This window comes from Calonectris borealis, chromosome 4 (assembly GCF_964195595.1).
Source record: "Calonectris borealis chromosome 4, bCalBor7.hap1.2, whole genome shotgun sequence".
NCBI lineage: Eukaryota > Metazoa > Chordata > Aves > Procellariiformes > Procellariidae > Calonectris > Calonectris borealis.
In genome coordinates this window covers 84,134,474-84,160,986 of record NC_134315.1, presented here as the reverse complement: position 1 = coordinate 84,160,986, position 26,513 = coordinate 84,134,474, and the positions used below count along the sequence as shown (strand labels likewise).

The 26,513-nt window shown below is 47.1% G+C and overlaps 1 protein-coding gene across 1 annotated transcript in view; it reads left to right on the top strand.

Moving 5' to 3' along the window:
* The first annotated feature begins 7,213 nt into the window (after positions 1-7,213).
* Positions 7,214-26,513, top strand: part of ADAMTS3 (ADAM metallopeptidase with thrombospondin type 1 motif 3) — a 128,123-nt gene continuing 108,823 nt past the window's right edge. Inside the window, exons 1-3 of the mRNA XM_075150490.1 lie at positions 7,214-7,282; positions 8,312-8,339; positions 16,528-16,928. Of these exons, the coding sequence (XP_075006591.1) occupies positions 7,214-7,282; positions 8,312-8,339; positions 16,528-16,928 (498 nt within the window). The remainder of the gene's footprint in view (positions 7,283-8,311; positions 8,340-16,527; positions 16,929-26,513) is intronic.

Below are 26,513 nucleotides of genomic sequence, written 5' to 3'. Positions count from 1 at the left end.
TTGCAATAAATGCTGCGGAAGGAACAGCCACTCTGTGGTCATAATAGTTATAGCATCTCTCCCATTTTGCATAACTGGGAGGAGATTTCCATGTCCAAGACAGTACTGGGCAGCATTTTCTGCGTTACTCAAGTCCTCGGATTGAGTGCTTCCCACCGGAAGGTATTGTTCTGTCCGGTCGATGGAATATAAAAGGGGAAATATAATCCCTGTTTAAGACCTCCGAGTGCGGATTCCCAGAAGCCAATAATTGCTCTTGCTCTTATCAGTGGAGAAATTATTGAGAGTGTGTGAGCAGCCATTTCTGTGCATCCAGCAAGTGCTCAGCCTCACCTGTTATCTACAGGTGTCTATCATCTGTCTATATACACAAGGAGATTGCACAGCTCCCCGCTCTCCATAAAGGCATACGTATAAAAGTGTAAACTGAGAATTCTTACAACCAGAAAAACGCTAGCAAAAATAAGTGTGGATAGCGCACAACAGTTCCCATGCCTCCAGCATACAAGTATAGATCAAGTCAGTCTATCCCTCACGTAGAGGCAATTCTCTAGAATTTTGAGGCAGAGCGCACGCGCACCATGCGCGGCCGTGCAGGATGAGAAAGATGTTTTCCGTTTTTATTTTCCTCTGAGGGTTTAAGGTAAGCACAAGCATTGAAATGGGCCTTCGATGCTGTCAGAACCTGTACGGTGCGTTAGCGTCGCCGCCTGAGCAGTTCCAGGAACCTCTTGCAACGCATGAACCACTGATTTCTGTATCAGTACCAAGGCCATTAAAAGCTTGGTCTCACTGGATCTTACTTTTAGAATGATTTATGGGTATTTGTTTGTTTATTTCTGTTGAGGATTCGAGGTGGTTTTAATTGAATTTTATTTGGCACACATCATTTCAAAATTAACCACCTTAAAATAGGAACAATTTTATGGAATGTATCTATTATACGAAATTGTCACAAGCACTGCCTCTTTCCATTACTTTTTATTTTTCATAACATATTTTACAACTGTAATTTTCATGTCTCACATTTTTCTCTCCAGTTTCCTATGTCCTGTGGTTAAATCTTGACCATAAATCTTACGCTACTTTGTTAAAAATAACAGGTCTACTATGGTTCTTCATTTAACAATCTGGTAGATTAATAGTGTCTTTAAAACAATTAAATATGGTTGTGTGGTTTAACGTTCCCACTTTTAATGCACCATGAGGGAGAAACTGTAGCCATTTTCATTTATAGAGTGCTTGAAGTTCACATGCTGTCTGGCAATTCCTGCCTGACACCTTGGTACTGAAATCCCTTATACTGCTGTGGTGAACACACAAGCAGGGTAACATCAAAAAAAGCTTCTTCGGCAGTTTTGGAAATCAAATGACAGAAGTCACTGGATGGCAAATAAGGCTAAAATTTTACATGTGGCATCTCGGCAAAAAGGGCTTTTGCAGCTTTGGAATGCACGACCCGAGTTGTCATCTCGTGGATCTAGAGAGGAGGTGGTCTTTTGGATCGCAGCGGCAATATTAATACGCCTGCATGATGGTAGTGACAAGGTCTGGAGCTGCTTCTGGCCCCTCGGTTGCCTGTCGTGCTGACGAATTGCCTGCAGAGCAGAAGAGACGCTTCAGCCGCAGCCGGGACTGCTGCGTGAGGATAGTTGCACAGCTAACCATAGGAACGTGCAGGACGGGATGGGTTTCCATTCAAGAACATACAGTTTGGTTCTTGTATATCCAGGCTTTTGGGGTTTGTGTGGTTTGGGGTTTTTTTTGCAGCAGTATGACTACAGCCCATCAACTGAAAGGTCTTTGTACGTGGCCTTTTAATTGCGTGCGCTCACAATGCCTGTTACAACGGGGCTGCAGTCCAGGAATGGGACCTCAGGCATTACTGAAATGCAAACAGTAACAACTTCAAAAAATGAGGCGCAGGCGTTCTTTTTGGATATATCCTGTCCTAAGAAACTGGTTTATATTGCCATAAGTTTAACAATTGCACTGTAGGCCTCCTGCGTCTCTAATTACTTGGAAAAAAAAAAAATTCTACTTTTCATTAAGCCAACGGTTAGCAGGCTGGAAACCTGACCGGGTGATGTACACGTGCTCTGGTTTCACAGGAACGAGGTCGGGGTCTCCAGTCTCCAGGGGCCTCACGGAGGATCCTGCCCTTTGGTTAGATTTAGATCAGGGCATGCTTCATCGAGAAGGAGAACCTGAGACCCAGTGGGTCAATCGTTAAAGGAAGTTAGGCTTTGACAGCAAGGCTAAATTTCAGCAGAGCTGGTATCTGGAAGTAAATAACAAACTGTAGTTTTGATGGTAAAGATTAAAAGGGGGGGGAGGGGCAAAAGTCCAAGCATTGTATAAGGGATGTGTTTGTCAGTTTGTGGAGGTGGCAAAGAAGTAAATTCATCTCTAACTACCTTTTCTGGACTGTCTTGTACCTTTTTCTGAACCACCCTCCATTATCTTTCCTTAAGGAAAGATGTCCTCCATGGCCCACTGCTACAGCAGTTTCTAGGAAAACAGGCAACCATCTGCACGATGCTTAGGGAGTATTTTTAGTTTTCTAAAACAGGCGTTCCAAGCGGGTATCTCTGTCGTCTTAAATAGGCAGCTGCTTCTACCCCTGGCTAATTTTTAGTGATACGTCTGTTTGGGAAAGAACAGAATTAATGCTTTCCAAACTGGCCACTATTAAGGAAGGTCATCACATGCAGACTGGCAAAGAACATAGTAGGTCAGAAAGTCAGTAAATTCTAATGATTCCTAAGTAACAGGAAATGTCACTGCAAAACTGAATATTAAACCATGTGTGCGTACATGATCGGTGAAGGCTGTGATTCGTCTAGACTATAGATATTATTCCTAGATGTTATAGTTGAGTTTACTAGGGGGCTTGTCTGAAAAAAAAAAATCATATTTGAAAGCTTGTATTAAATAGCATTGCAAAAACTCCTGTTCAGTTAATTTCTCTTGGTTCCATAGAGGGAATATTCTTCTTTAAAGTTTTTCAGTTTGAATTCTTGTTCCAATTAAAACTTGCTTTGAAATTGGTTTGTGTTGCAGGCAGTTCTGCTGTGAGAGAATGTGAGATTTCACAGAGACCATGTTCCAGAGCCTTTATAATAATCAGGTAATGCCATATTTCACTCACAGCGTTGAGTGCTTACTCCCGTAAGTATTATTCTTGCCATGCAAATGCTGCTGCAGTCTTCACACTCCAGAATCTGGCCCTGTGCAAAACCTTTTAGACTTCAGTGCCTCTTTGCTTCAGGGCCTAACCTCAGGTTCATAAAATATTTGTAGGGGTCAGCCTAGTGCATCAACAGAAACTGCACAGATGCAGAAAGCCCGTCTGATGTAGTGTTAGCAAGAATAATTTTAGAATTGCAAATACTTAACAGATTTCTACATATATATACACGTGCATATGTAAAGACATATATACATATGTACACATATCAGACTTGAAATACGCACAAGAAAATCTGTGTTTTCTTTGGTAATAATATGTCCAAACTTGGCTGTTAGAGATGAGAAACGACTTTAATTGAACTTTCAAATACTGCCTTGATTTATCTTTGTTACAGATACAGTACTCAGTCTTGTTTCTTATTAGAAATAGCTGAGGAGGCATCTAACTTTAACACCTTATTTTTGTGCTCTTACAATTCTGTCAAACCTCGGTTCTTTGCTCTCAAAGACCACAAAACAGAACATCTGCCCTGGCCTATAGGATTCTCTTTTGTGTATCTTTGTTTCTTTGACGTTTAGAAACTTTTTAGCTAATTTGGAAAAGTTCGGCAACCTAGGATGTAACACACACAACTTCATCGAAAGAATGTTTTTAAGATGACGGAAACAGCATTGCAAAATGCCAAAAGTTTGGTTCTCTGTGTCTGTTGTGTCACGGCTTTCTAGGTTTAGATATTCCCTTCAAAGTTCTGTTCAGCAGTGCTCCACGCAGCGCCGGGATGACAGGGACTCATCAGAACGGCTTTTCCTGTAGAGTTCCTGCGAGATGCGGAGTGAATTGCTTAAACCTGCCCCTCCTGTGTATTCCCCATTGCGGGGAGCCTGACCTTGTATGCTTGTAAAATTGTGGAGTGAAATCAAAAAGAGCCCGGCCTGGAACTTAGCTAGATAAAATGGAAGAAAACGAGATCAAATAATGAATGGTACCTATAATTAGCCTGCATGAAGCACCAGAGATTGTGCTGGTCCATCATTTCACTGCAGAAAAAGGATGGTTTGCCAAGCACTCAGGTCTGTTGTATTACAGAAAAACCCACAAGGAAATCAATATTGTTGTTTTCAGGATTTGAATGACGTGCAATAAGTAAGGTGTGAGGTCACATAATGAACATCAGTGAAGGGAATAAAATGTGGAATAGCTGTACGTTAAGTGAACGGTACCCATTTTGTGCAGTGGATGAAGAAATCCTGTGGCAGAAGTGGTGTGTTATCAAGTAATGCCAGCCAGTGTCTGAATTAATGTGCAGACAAAAGAAAGCGTAGGCTGGCATCCCATGTGTGACAGTTCTGAATTGACAAGTCTGCCTCTGTGGCTTTGCAAACTGACTGTCCTTAACTTACCTTTTAATGTATAATTACGTAGCTAGCAATTGACAGGACCTCAGCCTTTCTGATTCTGGTCTTTCCAAAGCGTGGCTCTTTCTGCAGTGTGCAACTGCCCGCTGTTAGAGCGTGCTGGTGTAACAGGTTGCTCCCTGCATTTTCTGTACAGAATTGGTCTTACACTTGCAAGAACAGATACGTATCCAGGCATTCCCACTTCCTCAGAAAAAATCCTTTTTTTTTTTTTTTTTTTGCTTTGTGAGAGAACATAATGCAGTTCAGGACCTGTGTGTTCTGAAACAGCAGGGCTGCCCCACAGGCTGGTATGGTTTAAATACTCAAGATATCTCCTGAAAATCAAGGCTGGAGACCTCGTTCTCTTAAATGTTGCTATGAGGCAAGTCGGGTTTAGTAGAATCAGTATTTTCTTTTTCATGTAGATATGATGGTTTCTGGCAGGCAGTTCAACTTAAAAGATTATTATTATAGTTAGGCTTTCACACATTTATTCTGAGAACCTTTGAGTAGCAACGATGCGCTTGTTTGTGCTAGACGGAGGCCAACAGAAACGGATTGTGGTTGGTCATGACGTATCACATGAGTGGTAATACAAGAGGTACAAGACAACAGTATGATTTTAAATCGGGATCCAGATGTTCCTGTAGTAACCAGCTCTCCTAACACTAGATAATCCTGACCCTGACAAAATTCAGTCCTTTCTTTGAATACCATTAAAGTGCAAGGATGTAGGAGTGGTTTATCTCTGGCCCCTAAGAAGTATTTGTGAAGCTTTTTGTTTCCCCCTTGGGGATGCCCCTGGTGGTACCGGTTACCAACTTGTTATTGCATAGTCTCAACTGCCTATCATCTTGTCAGCAAATGTCAGGGACCCAGAACGTACAGAGTGTGTTCTTGAGGATTTTTGTCCGTGGAAGGCCCTATGTGAGTGGATTCTGGTTTCTGTCCAGGCCGGGCAGCAGAGCCTGGGTTGTGTGCCGAGCTCCCGGCTGGGGGGGAGAGAAGCTTTTGCGACCGGGCCCCAGCCCGGTGGGAGCCTGGGGGATGCCGCAGCTTTCCCTGTGCTGCCTTGGGATGATGGGAAGTACGGAAACTTGGGGCTGTCGCCGGAGGCTGGGGAGCTCTTCTCGGAGTCGCTGCCACGCTGCGAAGCTAGCGACCCGCGAAGGTGCCGATGGCTGGCAGGGTGAAGGGCGGGGAACGTTGTTTCCTTGCAGGTAGCCTGTGGATTTCCTCTGTCAGGCCCGCGGGCGAAAGGACGGGGAGCCCAGAGCGTGGGAAGTTACCAAGTTTCCCCGTTCACACCCTCGCTGCTGGGCCGGGCCTGGCCGCGCCGACCCAGGTGCCGGAGCTGCCCCGGGCGCCGGGTCAGCCCGCGGCCCGGCCCTGCCGGGGGCGCCGGCCCCTGAGGTGGCTGTGCCGTGCCGTGCCGAGCCGGGGGTGCCGGCCCTTGAGGTGGCCGTGCCGTGCCGAGCCGAGCCGGGGTGCCGGCCCTTGAGGTGGCTGTGCCGTGCCGTGCCGAGCCGGGGGTGCCGGCCCTTGAGGTGGCCGTGCCGTGCCGAGCCGAGCCGGGGGTGCCGGCCCTTGAGGTGGCTGTGCCGTGCCGTGCCGAGCCGGGGGTGCCGGCCCTTGAGGTGGCTGTGCCGTGCCGAGCCGAGCCGGGGTGCCGGCCCTTGAGGTGGCCGTGCCGTGCCGTGCCGAGCCGGGGTGCCGGCCCTTGAGGTGGCTGTGCCGTGCCGTGCCGAGCCGGGGTGCCGGCCCCTGAGGTGGCTGTGCCGGGCTGTGCCGTGCCGGCCCCTGAGAAGGCTGTGCCGTGCCGTGCCGAGCTGGGGTGCCGGCCCCTGAGGTGAGTGTGCTGTGCCAGGGGTGCCGGCCCCTGAGGTGGCCGTGCCGTGCCGTGCCGAGCCGGGGGTGCCGGCCCCTGAGGTGGCCGTGCCGTGCCGTGCCGAGCCGGGGTGCCGGCCCCTGAGGTGGCCGTGCCGTGCCGTGCGGAGCCGGGGGTGCCGGCCCCTGAGGTGGCCGTGCCGTGCCGTGCGGAGCCGGGGTGCCGGCCCCTGAGGTGGCCGTGCCGTGCCGTGCGGAGCCGGGGGTGCCGGCCCCTGAGGTGGCCGTGCCGTGCCGTGCGGAGCCGGGGGTGCCGGCCCCTGAGGTGGCCGTGCCGTACCGTGCCGTGCCGGGGGTGCCGGCCCCTGAGGTGGCCGTGCCGTGCCGTGCGGAGCCGGGGGTGCCGGCCCCTGAGGTGGCCGTGCCGTGCCGTGCGGAGCCGGGGGTGCCGGCCCCTGAGGTGGGTGTGCCGCGCCGGGCCGGGCCGGGCCGAAGGCGGGGCCGCGCCCGGGGGCCGGTGCGGCTTTATTAGCGCCGCAGGTGGCGGCGCGCGGCGCAGGCAGCAGCAGGAGGCGGCGCGGTGACTCGCCGCCCCACCGCCGCCGCCGCCCGCGCCCAGCCCGCCCGGCTGCCGCTGGCCCCGGGGCGCCGGCGCTAGCGGGGAGCAGCCCGCGCTCCCGGGGGGGAACCGCCGCCGCCGCCGCCGGAGGGGAAGAGAGAGACGGCGGGCGGAGCGCGGCCGCGGCCGGGAGCGTGCGGTGTGGCTGGGCGGCGGTCCCCGGGCGGCCGGCTCGTGATGGTGCTCCTGCCCCTGTGGGTAGTGGCAGCCGCGCTCCTGGGGGTCCGCGCTGCAGCCGGCCGGCAGGTGAGTGGCGGCGGGGCTGGCGGGGCGGCGCGCCCTCCTCTGCCCGGGGACCTCCGCTCCCCTCCCTTCCCCTCCTCGTCCTCCTGCGGGGAGGCTCCGCGGGGCTCGGCCCGGCCCTGCCCGCGGGGTCCCTCTGCCAGCGGCCCCGGGAAGCTGCGCCCCGGCCCCCCCCTCCGCTCCGGCCGGCCGGCCCGGGGCGCTGCGGGCTCGCCCTTGGCCGGAGCGCGGCGTCCGGGGCTGGGAGAAGGCAGCCCTTCTGCAGGCGTGCGGGGGACGAGCGGCACCGGCCTCGGGCTGCGGGTGGGCTGTGGCAGGTCGGAGGCGGCGGTTCGGGAGCGCTGTGCTTGTCCCGAGCCTGTTTCTTCCCCTCCCGCCGCTTTGCAGATTCCTGCATCCGACTCTCGGCTCTCTGGCGGGGCGAGCGCCGAGCTCGGAGCAGCCTTCAGCCGGGCGTGCAGCATCCCCGGTGCCGGGCCTGGTCCTGCAGCATCCCCGGTGCTGGGCCTGGCCCTGCAGCCGCCCGGCAGCCTTGCCTCTGCGGACCATCGCCCTGGCGAGGGCTGGCATTGGCATCGGCTGTCTCTGTCCCCACTGTCACTCCAGCTGACTTTCCTGCTCTCTGGCACGGAGACGAAGGAGAGCTGTCAACACGCATGCCTCCTTACCGCCCTGGCACCCGTACTGCTCAGAACTCATCGCTTTCGTGGACGTTAAGGCCTTTCTTCGGCCGCTGAACTTAGTTTTTGGCACAGTGTCACCATATATAGAATGGGTCATTCAGAATCAGGATTCTTTAGCGGCTCTATTTATGTTAAATGTACTATGGACTCTGTTAGTATATTGGTGGGAACAGTAGCTGTTTATTCAGTTCAGGAAAAATGCCATTGCTGGAAACCAAAAGCAGAAATGTAAAATATGGTGCAATACAGACCAAGTCATTTTGCAGCTTTCTAGCAGCACTCTGCTGTCACATGTTGCATAGTAATTACACTAACAACTTTGTGCATGTGTTTCTTTTCTCTTCTGCAGGCTGGTAAAGAACAACAGATCCAAATAGGTAAGTCTTTTTAACTATTATTGCTGCTATCAAAACGGAAATAAAAGAAGTAAGCTCCACAAACTAATTTATTTTCTGGAAAAATGATCTGTATGCGGGCAAGCGTTCCCTTGTGTACCCCCACACCGTTACCACCCAGGAGCATTTGTAGTTTCACAGTGATGTGGCATGACTTGAATTTGCATGCCCTCTCATTATGCGTTTTCGCGTCCTGATACGTCTGTGCTTCCCTTTTTGAGTATAAAACACCAAAAGTTAAAAATTGCAGCATGCTTAAACTAGCCCTCTGAATATCATGGCAAATCAGCTCTGGGTCAGACACTTTGTCTTCATTTCTGAATCAAGGAGGAGATGCCTACTCTCTTTGGCTAGGGCAAACCATGTCTTCATACAGTTTTTCTTCTGTGTTGGAAGTGTTCAACCTTTTCTTTTAGCTGGTAAAAATTTGTCTAATGCTGAGGCCTCTCCATATTCCGTTGATGGTACATCGTGCCTGCTGCATGCCTAGCGATAGTTGTTCACTGTTGCGTTGTGAACTGATATACTTAAGTAAGAAAGTGCAACGCAGCAAGGTTGGTGTCTGTGATGAATGAGGGTACTGAAATGAAAGGTGCTTGTTGGTGCCCACGGGGTACTTCGTATTGAAACTTAAGCCTCTCTGACTCCTTTCTAAACGCAGGAAGCTTCATCTAATTGGGAGCATGCGCACACAGTTCAGTTTCAGAAGATCTGTGTTCATTTAAACTCACGGATAATTTAGTGCTCTATGGGATGGAAGAGGTTGTGGAAAGACGCGGAAGCTGGCGTTCTCTCTCCCAGGGCGTTAGTGCAAGGGTGTGCCATCTTAGGTGCTCCTTAGCTTACCCAGTTGTGAAATGAGCCTTTTTACACTTTGCTGTTGAGCGCGAGCGTCTGACGCAGGGGCGTGCTCCCGAGTGCTCTGCAGCTTTTCCATGAGAGGAGCGGTAGCGGTGGGAATGGACCCCAGGCAGTTCTATTTCCAGTTGCTGTTAGACCTGCAATTCTGAGGTTTTGGTTCAGGTTTTGATCTGAGGTTTTGTTCAGAAAAGAATTTCAAGTATTTCTCGAAATTTTGGATGTCTTGTCTCAGTTTCAGTTCTGGCACTGCATTCTTCTGGGCTTAGGTTGATTTCCACTGTGATCAGTGAATAATGGGAATGGAGACAGTTAGGTACATTTAAACCTAACTGGCAAACAGGCTTTTTTTCCAGTGGTATGCTGATCCTGTGTTTTATTTGTAGTCGTTTCCATGAAAAATGGATCGTATTTGAATTTCAGAAACCATAAGCTATACAGGAATGCGTCTTTTAAATTACACAGTACATCAGACAAAATTCCTTAATCTGGAAAATAACTTTTTTTCCTTTAACTTTTTACTTTCTTTCGCGGTCCCAGCGTTGCTGTAGTCAGGGACGTTTGAGGCGCAGGGGAACGGCAGGAGAGAGCTGATATTGCATGGCAGAGGGTGAGTGGGGCACCCCACGCAAAGCCCCCAGCGCCAGGTCTGTGTGCTCGGCATGGGACAGGCTCTCTGCCTGGCTCGCGGGGCACCTTGGGACCTTCCGCAGCTGGTGTGATCTCGCCCTCCTCTACCTGGGCAGGCGCAGGAGGGAGACGAAGAGGATGTCGGCTGGTGGGTCTGCCCACTCCCAGATCCATGAGTCCGTGGTCCCAAACCTCCCGCTGTGCGGTTGGGCAGTGCAGGACCCCCTTGGGATGGGCCTCGGTGTTGGTTGGTGCCCAGCAAGAGAGAGCTGCTGGCCCGGCCGCGTCTCCTCGGCACGGCCGCACGGCATCTCGGTGGGTTTTGGTTCAGGCTAGCAGGACTGAGGGTCTGATGGCTTAGCAAGACCAGACTGTCTGTGAGTAGCTCTGGCTTTCAGGGATCGATGGTGTTTTGTTGAGGGGAAATCTGTATTTTCAAAGCTCAAATAGCTAGTTAACGCTTACCGTTATTGTGATTTGCCCTACGCTTTGTGTTTTTAAACTGTGAATATTTAAAGTAATGTTTGATCCTGTAAATTCTGATTCAAAAAGTATGGTTTACTCAGTTTAAGAGTTTTCATGACAACAGTAAAACCTACATTAGGATAGCCTCCAAATGGGCCGTCCTGCTTTTGAGTCCCTATTAAGTGTCACTTTGCATCGGTGTTGTATATTTTGATTTGGCCCAGGGCTGGCTGCTGCCAGCAGCTAATCTTTTCTCGTAGCCTGGAAGGTCACTTAGGACAAATTAAAGCATATAGGATTTTACTGTTTTTTTAAATATCAGTACGGAATGTGTTCTAGAGATAGGGAGTTACCCAAGCTTAATTAACTGCATTAATGCATAATGTACTGCAAATGCCTGGAAGCTGTCGGGAGGAAATCGTACTGCTGTCACTCGTGACACAGTAAGCCTGAAGGCGCTGGCGCGCGGGGTGGTGTTACATCTTCACTTTGCCTGCCTCGGCCTCCCGCGCAGCAGCGCTGCGTCGCTGCTCCGTGCTACTTCTTGAGGAAAACTGGGACATCTAACCTGCAAAAGGGCAGTGCCAGGCTGCCCCACAGCCTGGATAAAACGCGTTCACCTGCAGTTCAGCAGAGGCTGTGAAAGTACCACAAAGAATTGCTTGAGCTGTCTGTATTCCTGGGACAAGCTGACAGTGAAGTAAAGGATGAGGATGCTAGAGGGGGGGTGTCCCGTGTGAGCCTCTCTTCCTGCACTCCCTTGCTTTTATTCGTCCAACTTGCAGTGTCTAGCACTGAAGTACACTGCATAGGCTCATCCCTGCTCAGGTGACAAGTTGTGTGGGAATTCTCAAGAAATCCATCCCCCTTTTCTATCTCGTCTTTCTCTCTGGGCATTTCTGCCACCTAAAGGCAGCCAAATACAGAGCGAGTGGTAGTTCTGAAGTGATCTAGGTTTTTGAAGGAGAGGGACCAAAACTGCTTCTTCGTTTCTGGAAACCACCATCCAACGATGAAGGCGGAAAACAGCGGTGACAAAACCCCTGCCAGGGCCGTCTGTTTGTCACTGCACCATCTTGTCTTGTTATTAAGCAGCACTTTGTTAAATGACTGGAGCAGCTCTGTGCTCATCCCATTGTGGTTATCTGTGGGATGGAAGGGTGATCTCTCAGAACATGGGACGGTTTTGATTGAAATGCTGTCCTCTTAATTCCTACAGCAGCAGGTAATTATTTTTTCCCCAGTACTTCTGCTGCAAAGCTGGATGTCTGCCCTCCAGCAATCTGATGGTATCGCAGCTTGCGAGTTCCATTCAGAAGGCGCAGGCACAGTGATGGTCTGGAGGTGTGACGTTAGATCCAGTCCTTCTGCCGAGGTAGCTGAGCTTCCTGACCCTACAAGCCACGTTCAGGCGCATCCTCCAAGAGGGGTGAGGGAGCTCTGGAAGCTGACGGTAGCTCACTGGTCATGCCATCATGTCAGTATGGGACAGTCTGGGACTCGGCATACAGCCCGACGCTGGGGCAGCTTGGATGGGACGTTATGAGGAGTTCCTGCACATTTGTTTCCTTGCACAGTACCCAGCATTGTCTCTGCCAAACCGGTTGTGCTTTTGGTGTAATTTTAATAGGTTTCCACATCGCTATTCCTAATTGCAATATTTGCTAGCAATATAAAGGGGCGGGTGTGGTTGCTGCACATAGTAATTAATCTACATCTCATTGCTGTGGCTCAGAAAATGGGAAGAAATTATGCTGCCAACACTTTCACTCAGTGGACATAATTTCAGAGGTCACGGTGACAGGCGAAGGAGCTCCTGTGATCAAAAAATTAATCTGTTCACAAAAGTTGGTCCTCTGGCTGCAACGCAGAAGGCTGGAAAAAGGAGAGTCCGGTCATCAAAATTTATTTACGTGCAGCGTGAGCAAAAAAATAATCAGAATAACAAACACTAAATGAGGTTTAAATACTTTTTAAAAGAAGAAAAAAAAGTCATGTCTTCAAACTTGGATAGCTTGGTTTAGACTTAGAAATACTTTGAACTTTCAGAAATTGCTCCTTTTCTACTGATTCCACTGATTTCAATTTAGACTGTGCTTTTGAAATGTTCTTTCTTAAGTGGATGTTTATACATTTGGAATTCTACTGTGGACAGCCTCATGAACAACTTTTGATCCATGTATTTCACAAAATCTTACGCCTAAAAAAATAATGCTTTTCCAAAAGCAGGTGATGTAAAAAAAAAACCAAACCAAGTTCAGGACTTTTGAACGTCCATTGTCCACAGTTGCTGTACAGTGCAGAGACAACTACTGTGAACCAGTGGTGTTAGGTCCTCAGTTTCATGTGTATTTGAGGGAAAAAAGTAGGGACAGCCTTCTTCAGAGGCATTCTCGAGCTAATTATGTTTTGGCACACAATGAAAGAATGCGATGTTAAGTGCTTCCTTTCGACTTAAACATTGTGCAACTGGAGCAGCAGTTTAAAGCCTGATAAAAAAATGAAGAAAATCTGAAGTTAAGTGCTTTTTCTATCGCTCTGTGTTTCTTTTCTGATCATTACTGTAAGCTTTGAATTAGCAGAACAGATCGACTCTGAAATTTTAGCATAGGAAAGGGGACACCTACAGCTGGAATAGCATTTCCTAAGAGCATACAATGGAAAAAGGGTAATATAAGTCAGTGGAGGAGTTTAGATGTCTTCAGTATTCAGTCATGTCACATTTAATTTTAATTGCCTTTGAACAAAAGGCATTTCCTCTTCTAGCTCAGCATTTAGAGACTCTGGAAAAGGCTTTTGCTGACTCAAAAACTTGACAGTTCTTATTTTCCACCCTTTGTTCCTACTTCTTGTGGCTAGTTGGCTGTTCTTGTTATTAGCAAAATAACTTTTTTTTGCCCCCGCAAGTAGAAATCTGGGAATACTGCTGCAAGACGGGCAAAGCAATTTCTCAGTTGTGCGGTGAACACAGAATTTGATCGCCAGACTGTGGTCTCTGGCATTGAACATCCCGCTTATTAAAAAAAAAAAAGTCACGAAGAATCTCGGCGAGGTAAAAGGAGGAATGTCAGTCTGTGAATGAAATCTCATGGCTGAAGCGCGGGGAATGTGAGGATCTAGATTTTTACTTTGACCCAGTTAGGATATACAACTCAGCAGCTCTGTCCTGTTCATGGCCTGGTGTCTAATTAATGAAAATGAGTTTAGAGTTTTAATTTGGTCCCTTATCTAAGGAGAGAGATGAGCAATCCTGGCTCAGAATTCCCAGTGTTCTAGATGGAAATTATCATAAGGATATTGTCCTAATTAGGTTACCAGTTTTGGAACGTGATCTTGTAGGTGTACGGCAAAACAGGTTGAGTTGGCTGCTACTGACAACCACACTGTGACTGCTAGCTGTAGGACGTGGAGTACGTTTTCAGAACAAAGAAAATGGTAAGGAACTTAGCACTTGCCTGGGATATAGTATTTATGTATTATGTAAAGATATTTGTAGAGCAAGAATTTAAATGTCTGTGTATGTCCTACTAGCACCATACATTGTTCTTCTGTCAAATCCCTCGGTAACTGGCATAAAAGAAAAATGGAGAAAAAAGTTGTACGAAGCCATTAAGAACATTTTCCTACTAAAGTTATTTGTTGAATGCGTGAGTCTCTTAAAATAAGCAGCCACTGCTACCAGGAGAGAGGAACTAGCTACTGAGCTTCTGTTCTATTAATTCTCAGTTCAACTGTGATTCACACTGGGAGTGGGTAAAATTTAGCTCATTTAATTAAGTATATTTATTTGAGGAATTCTCAATGGCACTTAGTGGTAGCATCTGAGCTACCCAATGGTGGGGTTTTTTAAATGAAAAGTGTCAGTAATATCACTCTAATATTGCTTTAGCCAGTTCCCTCAGGAAGAGAAAAGCTAGGGAATAATTATTTCTGTGCTAGGTGTCTTTTTAACTCTCACGTGGTCTAATACACAGGCAATAAGACTTGTTTTGGTCCAGTTCTTGGCAGCAGTTTGGCCTGTCCTGGCAACGTCTCCCCTTCTCCTTTTACAGGATGCAAGTTGGACACCGAATATCCTGACTACTTCCAGATTACAAAGGTCTCACACAAAAGATAAACTCATTTGATGGACTTGTTTTACAGTGGTGTGAAATTACTTTAAAGGAACGGGAAGCACATGTGTGTGTCCTGATGCAGGGCTGCATATGTGATAAGCCGTAACAGGAGAGGACCTTTCTCTGAGCAAAAAAGGAGATTCTCTTCCTTTTCTCATCAGTGCCTAAGAATAGCAGAGAGCGGAGAGGGAAAAAAATTACTCTCTTAGGCTAATAATGCTATTTTCAGGATACATGTCAGGGACTGCACAGAAAGAGGCTTTTTTGGGAGTGTAGGGTATTGTGTTCACTTACGCAAATTCGGAACCCAATCGGAAGGTTTCCAGTCAGCTAACGTTGCTGCTAATTAGACAGGAATCCTGAGCTGACGGGTAGGAACCAGAAAAAATTGGTAGGCGAATGGGGCTTTCGTTGCTGTTACCTTTTTTCTGCCGTGGCTTTGCTTGCTTGGCCAATGGCTCTGGTAAAGCAGGTTAGCCTTGGGATAACTCCTGCTGGGAATGGTTGCCCACAGCCTTGTCTGGCCACGCCGTTCAGGTACCCGGGGATGCTCTGACACTAACTGGAGCTGTTAGAGCAGTGACTTCTCCTTGGAAGCACACCTCGTGTTCTGGACACATTGCCCTAGCTAAGGGTCTGCCGTTGAGCTTCTATGGTATTACCTGAGGACCTCTGGAGCGCTATCAACAGAGCGCGGTTTCGCTGGTTTTGTAGCTTCTGCGTATTGCAGTGAAGGGCAAGATTTAGGTACAAATTGGTGAAGTTCTGTGGTTTTTTTTTTTAATAGTAAGCTTCTCTGTTGTTTTAGAGCTCTTGTTATTCAAGGTACACAAAGAGGAAGGGCAATAGCAAGGGATTTGTTAGAGGAGATCTTAGAGGAAAATGTTACTGCTTATACCACTGCTGACACCGATTAATTTATCAGTGGTATGTGATACCCGCTGGATTCTTTTCCCTATTTCAATTGTCTAAGACTGCAGAAATATGTATGCAAATTGCAGTTATAACCAAGCATGGCACTTGGTTTTCAAAATCTCAATGGAGGTCTTGTCACAGGAGCAAGCAATTCTGTTTAAGGTGTATGAAGGAGTTGTGTGGCAGTTCTTGTAAGAAATTCAAAAGGGTCGCTTCTATGGCTGTTAAGCAAACCTAAACCCCAGGAAACTCCCCAGATAAATGTAAATGAATATTTCAGGGTTTTCTCTGTAAGTTTTATGAAAATAGTCATGAAAGACCTGTTTCTTGAAAATTTTGGCATGTGGAGGGTATTTTGCATGCGCTTCATGTGTATCCTAGCATCTGTGGTGCGTGTTTACTTGAGGTGCGTAACTGGGCACAGCTTCTTGCGTTTGCCCACCTTGGCGTGATCATATGCTTTCCCTGAAGTTGAAATGGCCTTCCTCTCGCATTATCCCTGGTTTGTCGTACCTTGCTTAACATGAAGATGTGTCAAACGCTTTTCTTCTTCTTTCTAACATGTCCTCTCAGTGTCTCTGTAAAAGTAGTACAAAGCATTTTTATAGTAACAGTTGGTAGTGCTAAGAGTATGAAGGGCCTTGCTGTGGGGTTCCCAAGCGAAGATGTATAAGCCCGAGTGTTCCAGCTAAAGGGAGCAGTGACACGTCCCTTACGTTTGCCTACGTTAGATTGGCGTGCTTATATCCAGACTAGCTAGCTAGTGGGTAATTTAATGCACCTTGGTGTGGTAAGTGGCACTCTCCCCTGTCCTTTTAAAAACTACACGGGGTTTTATCCTTCTTCAGCTGGACTTGGCGGTGGAGTGGTTTGGAGTAGCCCTAACAGGGATCCTAAACTGGGACTTTTGGAAGGGGAGACGTGAGGCAGCGGGGTCCTGCGCACGTGGCATTTGACGTTAGGCCTGAACAGGCAGGGGTTGTGGCGGGTCGTGTGGCGAGTGAGCTGCCGCTGGAGCGCCGGCCGCATGAGCGCAGCAGTCGAGGCGATGGCCTGTCGCGTCCCCGCGCTTACCGTTTGTTCTGGTGACGTGCGCTTCTGCCGCTGCACGTCTGGTCTTCAGTCTCCAGGCTCGTTCCATGCTCCTGTTCTAATTTTAGTTTGGTTTTGGGTATTTCTCTTGGCAGAGTTACGAAAAAGCAGACCGAGACCGTATGGGTTAGTGATTCCAATTAGTACCAATGCAGACGGAAGCTACGTCTCCAACATCCTCTCCGCAAGTCACCAAAGAAGATCAACGCGGGAGGTATCCCAGAGTCCCAAACAGCTGTATTTTAATGTCACTGCGTTTGGAAGGGAATTCCATCTCCGGCTGAAACCCAACACTCGTTTAGTGGCTCCGGAGGCCGTAGTGGAGTGGTACGAAGACTCTGTGGAAACTGGAAGCGATGCTGGTAACGCGAGTCAGACTAGAACTGCTACAGAGAGATTATGGAAAAGAGAGCCCCTGTGGACCAACTGCGCCTATGTGGGAGACATAACTGACATCCCCGGAGCTTCTGTTGCTATTAGCAATTGTGATGGTCTGGTAAGGCTTCTTTTATGGCATTCATGTCTGGTATTTTACCGCTTTGTACACAGCTTTTGTGGCTTTTAACTGCACATTGCCAATGATATCATTTAAAGAACTTCATTTCTTAAATCCCTTAGAAAATGCCTCAGTACGTATTGATGTATACAGTCCTAGTGCTTTGTTCTGGGATAATTTCTCCGAGTTTGATGAGCAAAGTCCTTAATGCCACTGATGTGAGAGAGCGAAATCAAACCTACGTTTTGTTGGTTTTCCTTTCTACTTTCATGAGGTGTTACAAATGGGAAAATTAATAATGAAGGCATTTTAAGACTTAAAAGATGACCTTTTTGGTGAGTGAATGTACAATTTGGCATCCGTATTGTCACTGTGTACTTCTCGGGTAGCAAAATCGCGGGCTGCCCTGTAGTCCAAGAATAGCAACAGACTTAAGTTTTAAAGGGTTTATTTATAAAATAAGCATGCTTTTTGTTTTCTTACATGCAGTTTTGTTTCATCAGAAGGTATCATGTGAGAATTGAGTGGTTCACATCTATAAACGGTTCGTTCTCAAGACTGCGCTGGCCTGATTGCTGTGTTAGTTGAAAACGCCTGGTATTTCATTGTGGCTTCAGCAGATGCAATGACTGGCTTGGTACACAAATCCCATATTGAAAGACTGGGCATATATTGAGTACACATACCATTCGTTAATTCAATCATGCGGTAAAGAAAGCTAACAATACTTACCTTGTACTCTTCAAGTAGCAGGAGCAGCGGTGGAACACGACTGCAACATCCAGGAAGATTAATGCAGTGGTTACTCTACTGCTAGTCGGGAGGCGAATCATATGAACAAGCCTGCAACAAGTATCCCTTCTTGGAAATGGGTTTCCCTCTCCCCGTCACATGCCGCACGTTAATGATTTGACTCCAGTTCACGATAAGTACGGGCTAGCAAACCTCCCCGCCTCCGCAGTGTGCCTCAGTCACCGTATGGGTGATTGCATAGATGTCTCCAAGTCCTGATTCACAGCTGAGGGTTATGCACAACCAAAACTCTTGACTTTCCGTACTTAAAGAAAGGAAATACTGGTGGTGTTTACATCTGAGGTGATCAACTATTGTCAGTTTGGTGTGTTTTATTTGGTTTTTGGGTTTTTTTAGGAGAATCTCTTGTGCTGTGTTTACAAAGGCCGTGCAGACATCTGCCTGGATAGATAGAGCTTCAGATGTAGCTCGTGCAATGAATGAGACCCACGGGTTGAGCGCTGTATTTTAGCAGTAATCCTGAATGAAGTTCTTGTGTTAAGTGAGACAGCACTTTAAGACAATAAATTGGATTAAATGGAATTAGATTAAGGAGTACAGCAGCTTCGGCAGAGATCGCCATGTGGCTGACAAGCTGCTCGTGTTGTGTTTTCAGTTAACTGTGATGAAGTAGTTGCCGTCTTCACAAACCTCCACATGTGTAAGACGACAGCAGATACCAAAGGGGTCCTCAGTAAGGAATAGGAGATTTCTCGGTTGCGTGGCTTATTGCCACTCTTTTCCCACAGCACCCAGGAGAAGCCCTTCATGTGCTTTCCATGGTTTTAGGGGCTGGACTAGGAGAAGATGTGCTTTTTGTTTGAGGAGGAGAGTGGGTAAATGCTCCCGAGTCACTATTGTCGTTGTTCATCTCAACCCAAGCTATCTCGTGCAGTCTTTGAGGGGCTTCTTCAAGGCCCTCAACCACCCACCGTTGGCAGGGTTGGAAGCCAACGCTGGAGCACAGACATGGTATGAAGCTGGCATGACTCTGTTCCCTGCCCATGTTGCTTTCGCGCCCATCTGGCCAGGACCCGACCTTAGCTGCCGCGCGGCATTTTACGTTGCTGCCTGGGGACGCCCGGGCTGGTGGAGAGCTGCCGCCGTGGCTTTACTGCTCCCTGTTTTGGCAACGAATGCGAGAACAGTTCACGTGTTGAAAACCATCTTTTTGAGTACTTTTGCTTGCTTGCTTCACCTAGCTGTTGTGACAGTCTTTTGGAGCTCTAAGCAAGCGAGTGTGAAAAAAATAAATAATCCTGAAGACTGATGGGATTTCAGTTGTTTTTTTCTCTTTCCTCCCGCCAGCTCCGAGGTTAGCAGAAGTAACTTGAAGTTAGCATTTCTGGCTTCTCTATTGCTGTAATATGCGTCTCTCAACCAAGCTAGAATATTTGATCCTCAGTGTATCCTAAAGATGTGAAGAGTAAGATAATATGGCTTAACAGAAACTGGAACAAGAGTGAGAAATTCTAGGGCCATGTGTCTATTGGAAAGATTTATTTTCGACTTCAGAGGAATTTAGACACTCTCCAGTGTAGTCAGCTAGGTTCTTAGCTTTTGGGAGAAAGTAAAGGGAATCACTGTGGTAGTAATTCACTCGATGTATAGCTTATAAAAGAAGTTGGATATCTTAAGTAACAGAAAAACAGCACTTGGATTGCCACAAGTCAGCGAAAGACCTCGCAAATTTTATTTTGTGCATGGAGAGATTTTTAACCATAACTGATAAGACGCCTGCTGCAATGGGGCAAAATGGTGTAGTGTGCTAATGTGCACTTCACAGACATTGCTGAATTTCATAGTGTTTAGTGTTTGCTCTCTGCACTGGATGTATGGTTATGAGGAACATAAGGGTGCTAAATTTTGATTGCTTGATTGTAAATATATGGAATAATTGGCATTTTCACTAGTAAAGCAAGATTTTGCCCATGGTCTCCTCCTGAATTTAAGCTTAGATTTAAAAACCAAAATATTTGAACGCTTTTGTTTTGAAAGAGTTGACATATCTACTTTTGCAGTAAAAGTCATCTGCATGCCATCAGTTTTGCAAATTCCTATCTTCACATCTGCTTAATATCCCTTGAAAATAACCCCCTTTATTAAAAAAATCGCATGCATGTGCATGCACTTGTCATAGCAAAAGAACACGTAATTAGTCATGTAGAAGCTGCCCGTTGTTTTTATGGCTGTGTTTCAGAAAGCTGGTGTTTATCAAATACTTGCCCGAGTTGCAGCAAAACTTGTGAGTGACTGAGAGTCACCACGCAAAATCCTCCCTCCCCAGTTGGGATAGCGGCTGGAGCAGTCCTACCTCGTCTCACTTCGGGAGGACCCTGTAGTTTGTAGTGCCTCGCAGAATTTAGCCTTCTGGTGATTGATCACTGGTCCCTGCTGTAGTTACTGCTGCTTTTATCTGCTCCCTCTGTTCGCGTTACCAAAGCTTGCTCTGCGGCGGCAGTCTTTTGAAGTTCAGACGGTGCTGTCGTAATCAGAAGAGTTGATCCAGCTTTGGGAAGGGAAGAGTGCTGATGGAAAACCTGATACTTTTTCTAGGAGTTTATCTTTGTGTCAGGCTGACATTCATCAGCGGAAAGTAACAGCATCCTCGGGCTCTGTGGGCTTGGGAAACTGAAGCCTGTGATCTCGTACCAGAGAAGGGTAAAAGGAGGAAAGCTCTTAATAACTTGCATCTGCAGATGGTAAAATTGTAGTTTCACAGACAGCAGCCTAGATTTAAGTCCCCTGATCGATCCCTGGCCTTTTCTTTATTTGGCTTCGGTTTAGTAAATGTTCAGAGGCAGAATATGTTGTAACAATGGAAGGACGTACGATTGTGTGGGCATGACAAGGCGGGGCAGAAGGCTCCGCTTACCCAGACGACGCTTGCCGGGTACATGTGCTCCCCTCGGGTATTCGTAGTCCTTTCATTCTTGTGTTCCCGTATCTCGTTTTGCCTCCTTCCTCCTTTTCCTTCCTTTCAGTGCCGGAACATCTCACCGCGGTACTCTTCTGCTGTCCATCTCAGTAGGCTCAGACTTAGTAGGGGGAGTAAGTTCAAGGTTATGGCAAGCCATCCTGCATGCGTTGCCCAGCCCCTTCCCTATTTACGTCTGAGTCGTGTCTTCCCTTTGATCCTCCACATGAAGATCAGATTGTTCAAACAGTCGTTAAGGACTTAATTTAACATACCTGATATTGTGTTCATGGTGCCTTCTCTTCTGGATAACTGTGGGCGTGCCTTTTGTGTGTCTCTACACGAAATGAAATGTTTAACCTCGTGTAGACTCCCAAGCAAGGTGGTTAATCTACTCCCAGGTGAGCGTATACTGGACGCAGTTTTTGTGTCTGACTGGTGTGGTAGGCTTCCTGTTCCAAGACGCCAAGATGCTGCAGTAGGTTTAATGGCTTAACTATTCAAAAGTGACTAAAGTTTACCTGACCTTGTAATTTGTTGCTAAGAAAGTATTGGTATGCGTCTAGAGGTTTAGAAAAGTGGGAATATAACTGCAAGATGCTCGAGGAGGTGGAACTAAGTTCAAAGCAGATTTGGGAGGTGGCAGTTGTCGCTGGTTGCTTATGCCTGGTGCAATGCTGTATCTGCTGTGGAAGGTGCAGAAAATGACCGGCCTCAAAAAACCATTACAAATGTTTCAGATTGTAAATAAACAGAACACAGCAAGCTTAGCATTTAGAAATAACAAAGTAGAAGTTTTAAATCAGTCTCTATCTTTTGTTGTAGAGAAAATTACTTCAGTTTCTCAATTAGCTTTCTTCCTTTTGTAACAAAACCTAAATAGTTGTTGGTATGCAATGCCTTGAGATTGTTCTTACGCTTTGAACTCTGTTTTTATAGACGTGTGCCGCCTTGTTTGAGTTGTGATCTGGTTTATATTCACATATATGCAGTCCAAGTGGGGATGCTGTCTTCCGTTTCCTATAGGGCATTAACCTTACTTGTTTGAAATGAAAGGGCCAGACCCAGTATAATGAATCTTGAATCTTTGACTTCAGATACCGAGTAAAATGTGACTTGTTTTGTTTATTGGAAAACCATGGCCTTCATGTCCAGGGCTCCAGACACTCATATGAAAGTACAAGTGTTGGCAAAGGAAAGATCTTCAGTAGTGTGCCTGCCTTTCAGCGTTCAGCTATCAAACCAGAGGAATCCTTGAAGACAGACCAACTGTCAAGAATCAAAAGATCTATCATTTGTGATGGATCATTCCTCACTTGCTTACCGTCATCCCTTTTTTCTAAGGATATCGAGGCATGAAGAAACTTGTGTGTATCTTCACGATCAGTACTTTCACACAAGTTAATGTGCAGCTGTCGGTATTTGGGGAGTTTTAGCATATCCTCAGAGTTTGGGTTTGATTATCTGACATGACGATCCCCTAGTACAGAGCTCTTGGAAGCAGGGACTTCTTAAATGTTAGCCTTTAACTTTGTGTCTTGATTTCACCCTTTGTGAAAGGAAGCTGATGAGAGTTTCCTACCCTTGGTGGTTTTGGCATTCTTTTCGTTAACGATTATAGAGTTATTTGAAGTGTCTGAATGGAAGGATGCACAAAGATGTGCACAGTTACTTTCCTTTCACAAATATGTTTGAAATACAGGCTGGAGTATCTCAGTCTAGAGATATTTGCACAAAGACTTGAGCCTTGGTTCAAGAAAAGCCTTAAAATTCGCTTAAAGTTCAGACATGTGGTGGAGTGCATACCGGGATCTAAGCAGTTTCAGGGCGTTTTGATCTGTTTCAAATGCTTTTTTATTGCTGTTGTTCCATCAAGACTGAAGTATTCAGGCTTATTTCTTGTTCATGTGTTGGTACTAATGTATTGTTCCAACATGATTTCCCCCAAGCTGGCAAGACGATGTTACTAAATGGAGAAAGAGCTTTCTAGGAGCTGGTGATTTTTTATCTCAGTGTATTAGAACAGCGTTTTGGAGACTGCTGCTGAGCATCTGGTTATAGCACATGGGAAACTCTTGATGAGGTTAATTCCAGCATCCTAAAGAAGAGTATTGTGAGGCACCCGCTGTCGAGCAGGGCTGCTGTGGGAAGGTAATGGGAGCATCTCGACTTGTCGGTGCGATGGCGGCGAGCACGTAGCGGGGCGTAGGTGCGGGTGCTCTCAGGAGGGAGGGAATCGAGGCTGGAAATGGGACCGTCCCCTCGGCCCCTGAGGCCTCTCCCAGTCCAGGCTGGGGGCTGCGGGGGCAGCGTGGGAAGCTGTGGCTTCCGCCGCCCGGGCTGCGGCCGGGTGGACATCTGGTAATCCGGTACCTTCTGGGAGCGCGAAACACAGGAAAACAGGATAAACGGCTGGGGAGATAGAGCCGCGTCCGGACCGCGTGCTGCTCTGTACAGATGGCTGCAGCGTCTTAGGCTGATTTAACGCTCTTACATTCATGCTACCCTGCCCTACTGCGCACTTCCCACAGTAATTGCCTCCTTGCAGTGAACTCCCTTAACCTGCCGAGCCTGTTCTTACCGCTTGCGTTTTGCTGTACTTGGCAGCCCTGCGGACTTATTAACTGGGCTTGATAGGTTGCAGCTGCCTCTTGGGATAGACAGACCCCATCTGGTAACCTCGGTCCTCCCCATTCCACTGAGCAGCCGTTGGTCACTGTCAGGCTGGGCTTGGGCTTCATCCCTGTCACCTCTGCAGCACGTAGCACTTCCTAGAGGCTAACACAGACTTTTCAGACGTAGTGATCCATAGTAAAGAGGATTTCTCAAAGTTCAGAAGCTCCAGAAACTTGGAAAAATGCAGTGCCGTTGTGTCGCTTAATCAGGACTTCAGACTTCTTGCATAAAACACTGAGGGAAGGAGTATTGAGAAGGGAGGTGACGGTGATTGAAGTAAAATGTCAATATGGTATAAAATAATTTAATATAGAAATTCTTTTATATGTCTAGTTTCTTCACTTCTTAGCCCTCGCGTCTCCTTCTCTCCTCCTGCCTTGCATTTCTCCCATTCTCGCTTGGAACAAATTGCCCTTTCCCATGTAAAACCTCCTGTTTCTTCCAAAGCTCTCATCGAAACTCATTTTTGTGAAGCTTTCTCTGTCACAGTAAAACGCCAAAGAATTTGTGTCTGCAAGACAGATACCGAAGGTAGATGCGTGAATCGCTTGGAAAGCATTTGCAAAAGGTGCTGTGAGCAGGGAGAAGATCTGACGCCTTCCAAGTCCCAGCTCAGCTCTTGCCCCTCTCTGCCTCCTGCCCTGTTCCTAGGGGAACCCCAGCCCACGACCCAAGTAAGATGAAACCCAATTGAAAAGAAAGCTCTTTTTTAGAGGGGCAGAGAGAATCTCTGTGCTTCAGCAGATAGTGTTAGAAACCTGTTGTTCACACCAGCTTCCGGCTGCCTGTTCAAGGATGGCGAGCAGGGAAACCTCTGCGCGTTGTACTTACTGTAGAAAGTAGGAAGTAGTAAAAAGGGTTACGCTCAGAGTTTCCACTTGGTTGTGCTTTACGTTTTCAAGGCTGATTGAACCGCTGAATCCTCCTCTGAAATGATAATTTTCCTATGGGCTGCAGCTCCCTTTCCCTTTGTTCCAAGGATTGCGTGGTCATAGGAAAAACTGAATAGATATACAGTAGTCCTGCTATGGACTTAATGTAGATCAAATTGGGCCAAAATATAAGGAGCTGCACAAATATCTTTCATAGCACGGAAATACGTGATCAGTTTGGGTAATAGGTTTTCCAAATGGAAAAAGATGTCATGTATTTTTAAAGTGGAGCACAAAAGCAAAAGGCCTGACGGTCTCACTGACCTGAAGAAATCCCTCCTGCAAGAACTGCTCTCCTCCTGCATGGAGAGGGACGGAAGCAGCCCTGTCCGCTGCTGCTTCCCTCTGCAGAAGGTGCTGAGAAGAATCCCGGGTAAGGAAACACTGGAAGTGTGGCATGATCCGGTTAGATAAATAAAATGGATGAAGTACATCGCCATCCCCGCACCATGGTCCCTGTTTGTCCGACTGATGATAAAACAAAGAGACCAGCTCCTGCCGTGGCAAGGAGTGAGGGGACTGCTGGGGACCATCAGCAGAGGGGTTACAGATCTCCTGGGCCTTGGGGTATGAGTCAGGACCAAGAAAATCGCTTCTGAGGAAAGGGATCATGGATAAATTTGAGAATTGTTTTCCCTCCTCCTCTCCAGTAGCCTTCCCCAAGCGTGATTTCTCAGGGGGAGAAGGAAGGAGCAAGGAGTGGGACTGTAAGCAGACTTCAGCGAGGTATTTGATGTCTACCTTTGAAGTAACTCAGTTTTCCCCTTCATCGCTTGGATTACGGTAATTCCTTGCTTAAAACCGGGGCTCGTGATTCCTGACAAAACACTGGGCTGCTGGAGCCTACGTGGTTCCTCCAGGGCCCCAGCCAGGGTTTATGTGCGACACTGCGATCATACGGACGCTGCAGTTAGTTGAGGTCTCTGTATGAGACACTGCAGAAGTTCTTGAAGTTTTTTTTCAAGTCTCCTATATAAGCTGTCCAAAGATTAAATACTTGAAGTTCCTTCTTCATTTATGCCATGGTGCAAGTGATGCTTGATCAGAAAAAAAAGGGGGAGGGAAACCTTTTTCTGCTCGCTTAATAACAGCCAACTTGAAGATGTCTGTTTTAACAGTGTTTGTAGTTATTTTTGATGGAGAAATGAGGTTTTTCTTACTTAACAGCACGTCCATTCAAAGATTAATGTATTTATGATATTTTCCACATTATTAGCCAGGTAAAATCTGTCTGAACACATCACTTAACGCTGTGTGCATTTGGCTTCAGAGCAGTCCATTTAGCTGCACAACCAAATTCATGATAACACAGATATAAACTGTGTGTAAACCTCCTAGATAATAGTTAATGTATGTGTGTCTTAAATCTAGAGGACTGTCCCAACCTGGTTTTATTAAGACCACGGTATCTGTTGTGAAAATCCTGGGATCGGTTACGTTTTGCACATTTTAAGGCAAGCGTTGTATCGCCTCAAAAGCGTTTCCTGGACCTCTGTCACAGGAGAGAACTTGCTCGCGTCCCTTGCTTTGTCAGAAAAGAAGGTATTTAAAGTGCAAACCTACTGAGCAATTTTTTCTGGTACTTTAATTGCCCTTGAATCCCTTCCCCTCTCGCTCCTCCCGCCCTATTCCAGTAAAGCCGTGGCGTCTGCTCACGACCAGGTTCCCCACGCGGGTGTTTGAGGGTGGGTGTGTGGGCACGTGCGTGCATATGTGCGTGTATGAATATTTTATATAGAGAGAAGCCTTTTGCTCCTCAAGGGCGGTGTAGCAGTTAAACTTGAAAATAGCATTTATTAGTTTTTTTAGTTTATTTTAACATACTTTTCACGTGGCATATTTTAAGGAGAGGAAGTCTGTGTAAAGTAGTATATTTTAAGTCCACGCATCCCCGTCTGGAGGTGTTGTGTCTTAAAAAGCAGAATGACTGTGTTCTTATCATCTTGCTTTGCTTACTCGTCATTGCACTGATGGAGTAGCTTGCAGAGGCGAGAAGGCGGTTAAGCTATGAAAGGGATGCTTGTTTATGGCTATGAATATGTGAAAATAAACACCCCTCATACGTGGATCTGGACAGGTTTGAGTTTATATTCCAACAGCGTGTCCCTACAGAACAGTTGTGGTTTTACAGCCCTTCTTGAGCTAATCTTAACAGAAAATAAATTTTGCTAAGCTGCTCCTTTGCCCGTGTATGTGGAGTACACCTATACTAGCGTTTCTGTGGTATGGGTGCTCTGCAGAGGGGGAAGAAAAAAAAAAAAGTTGCCC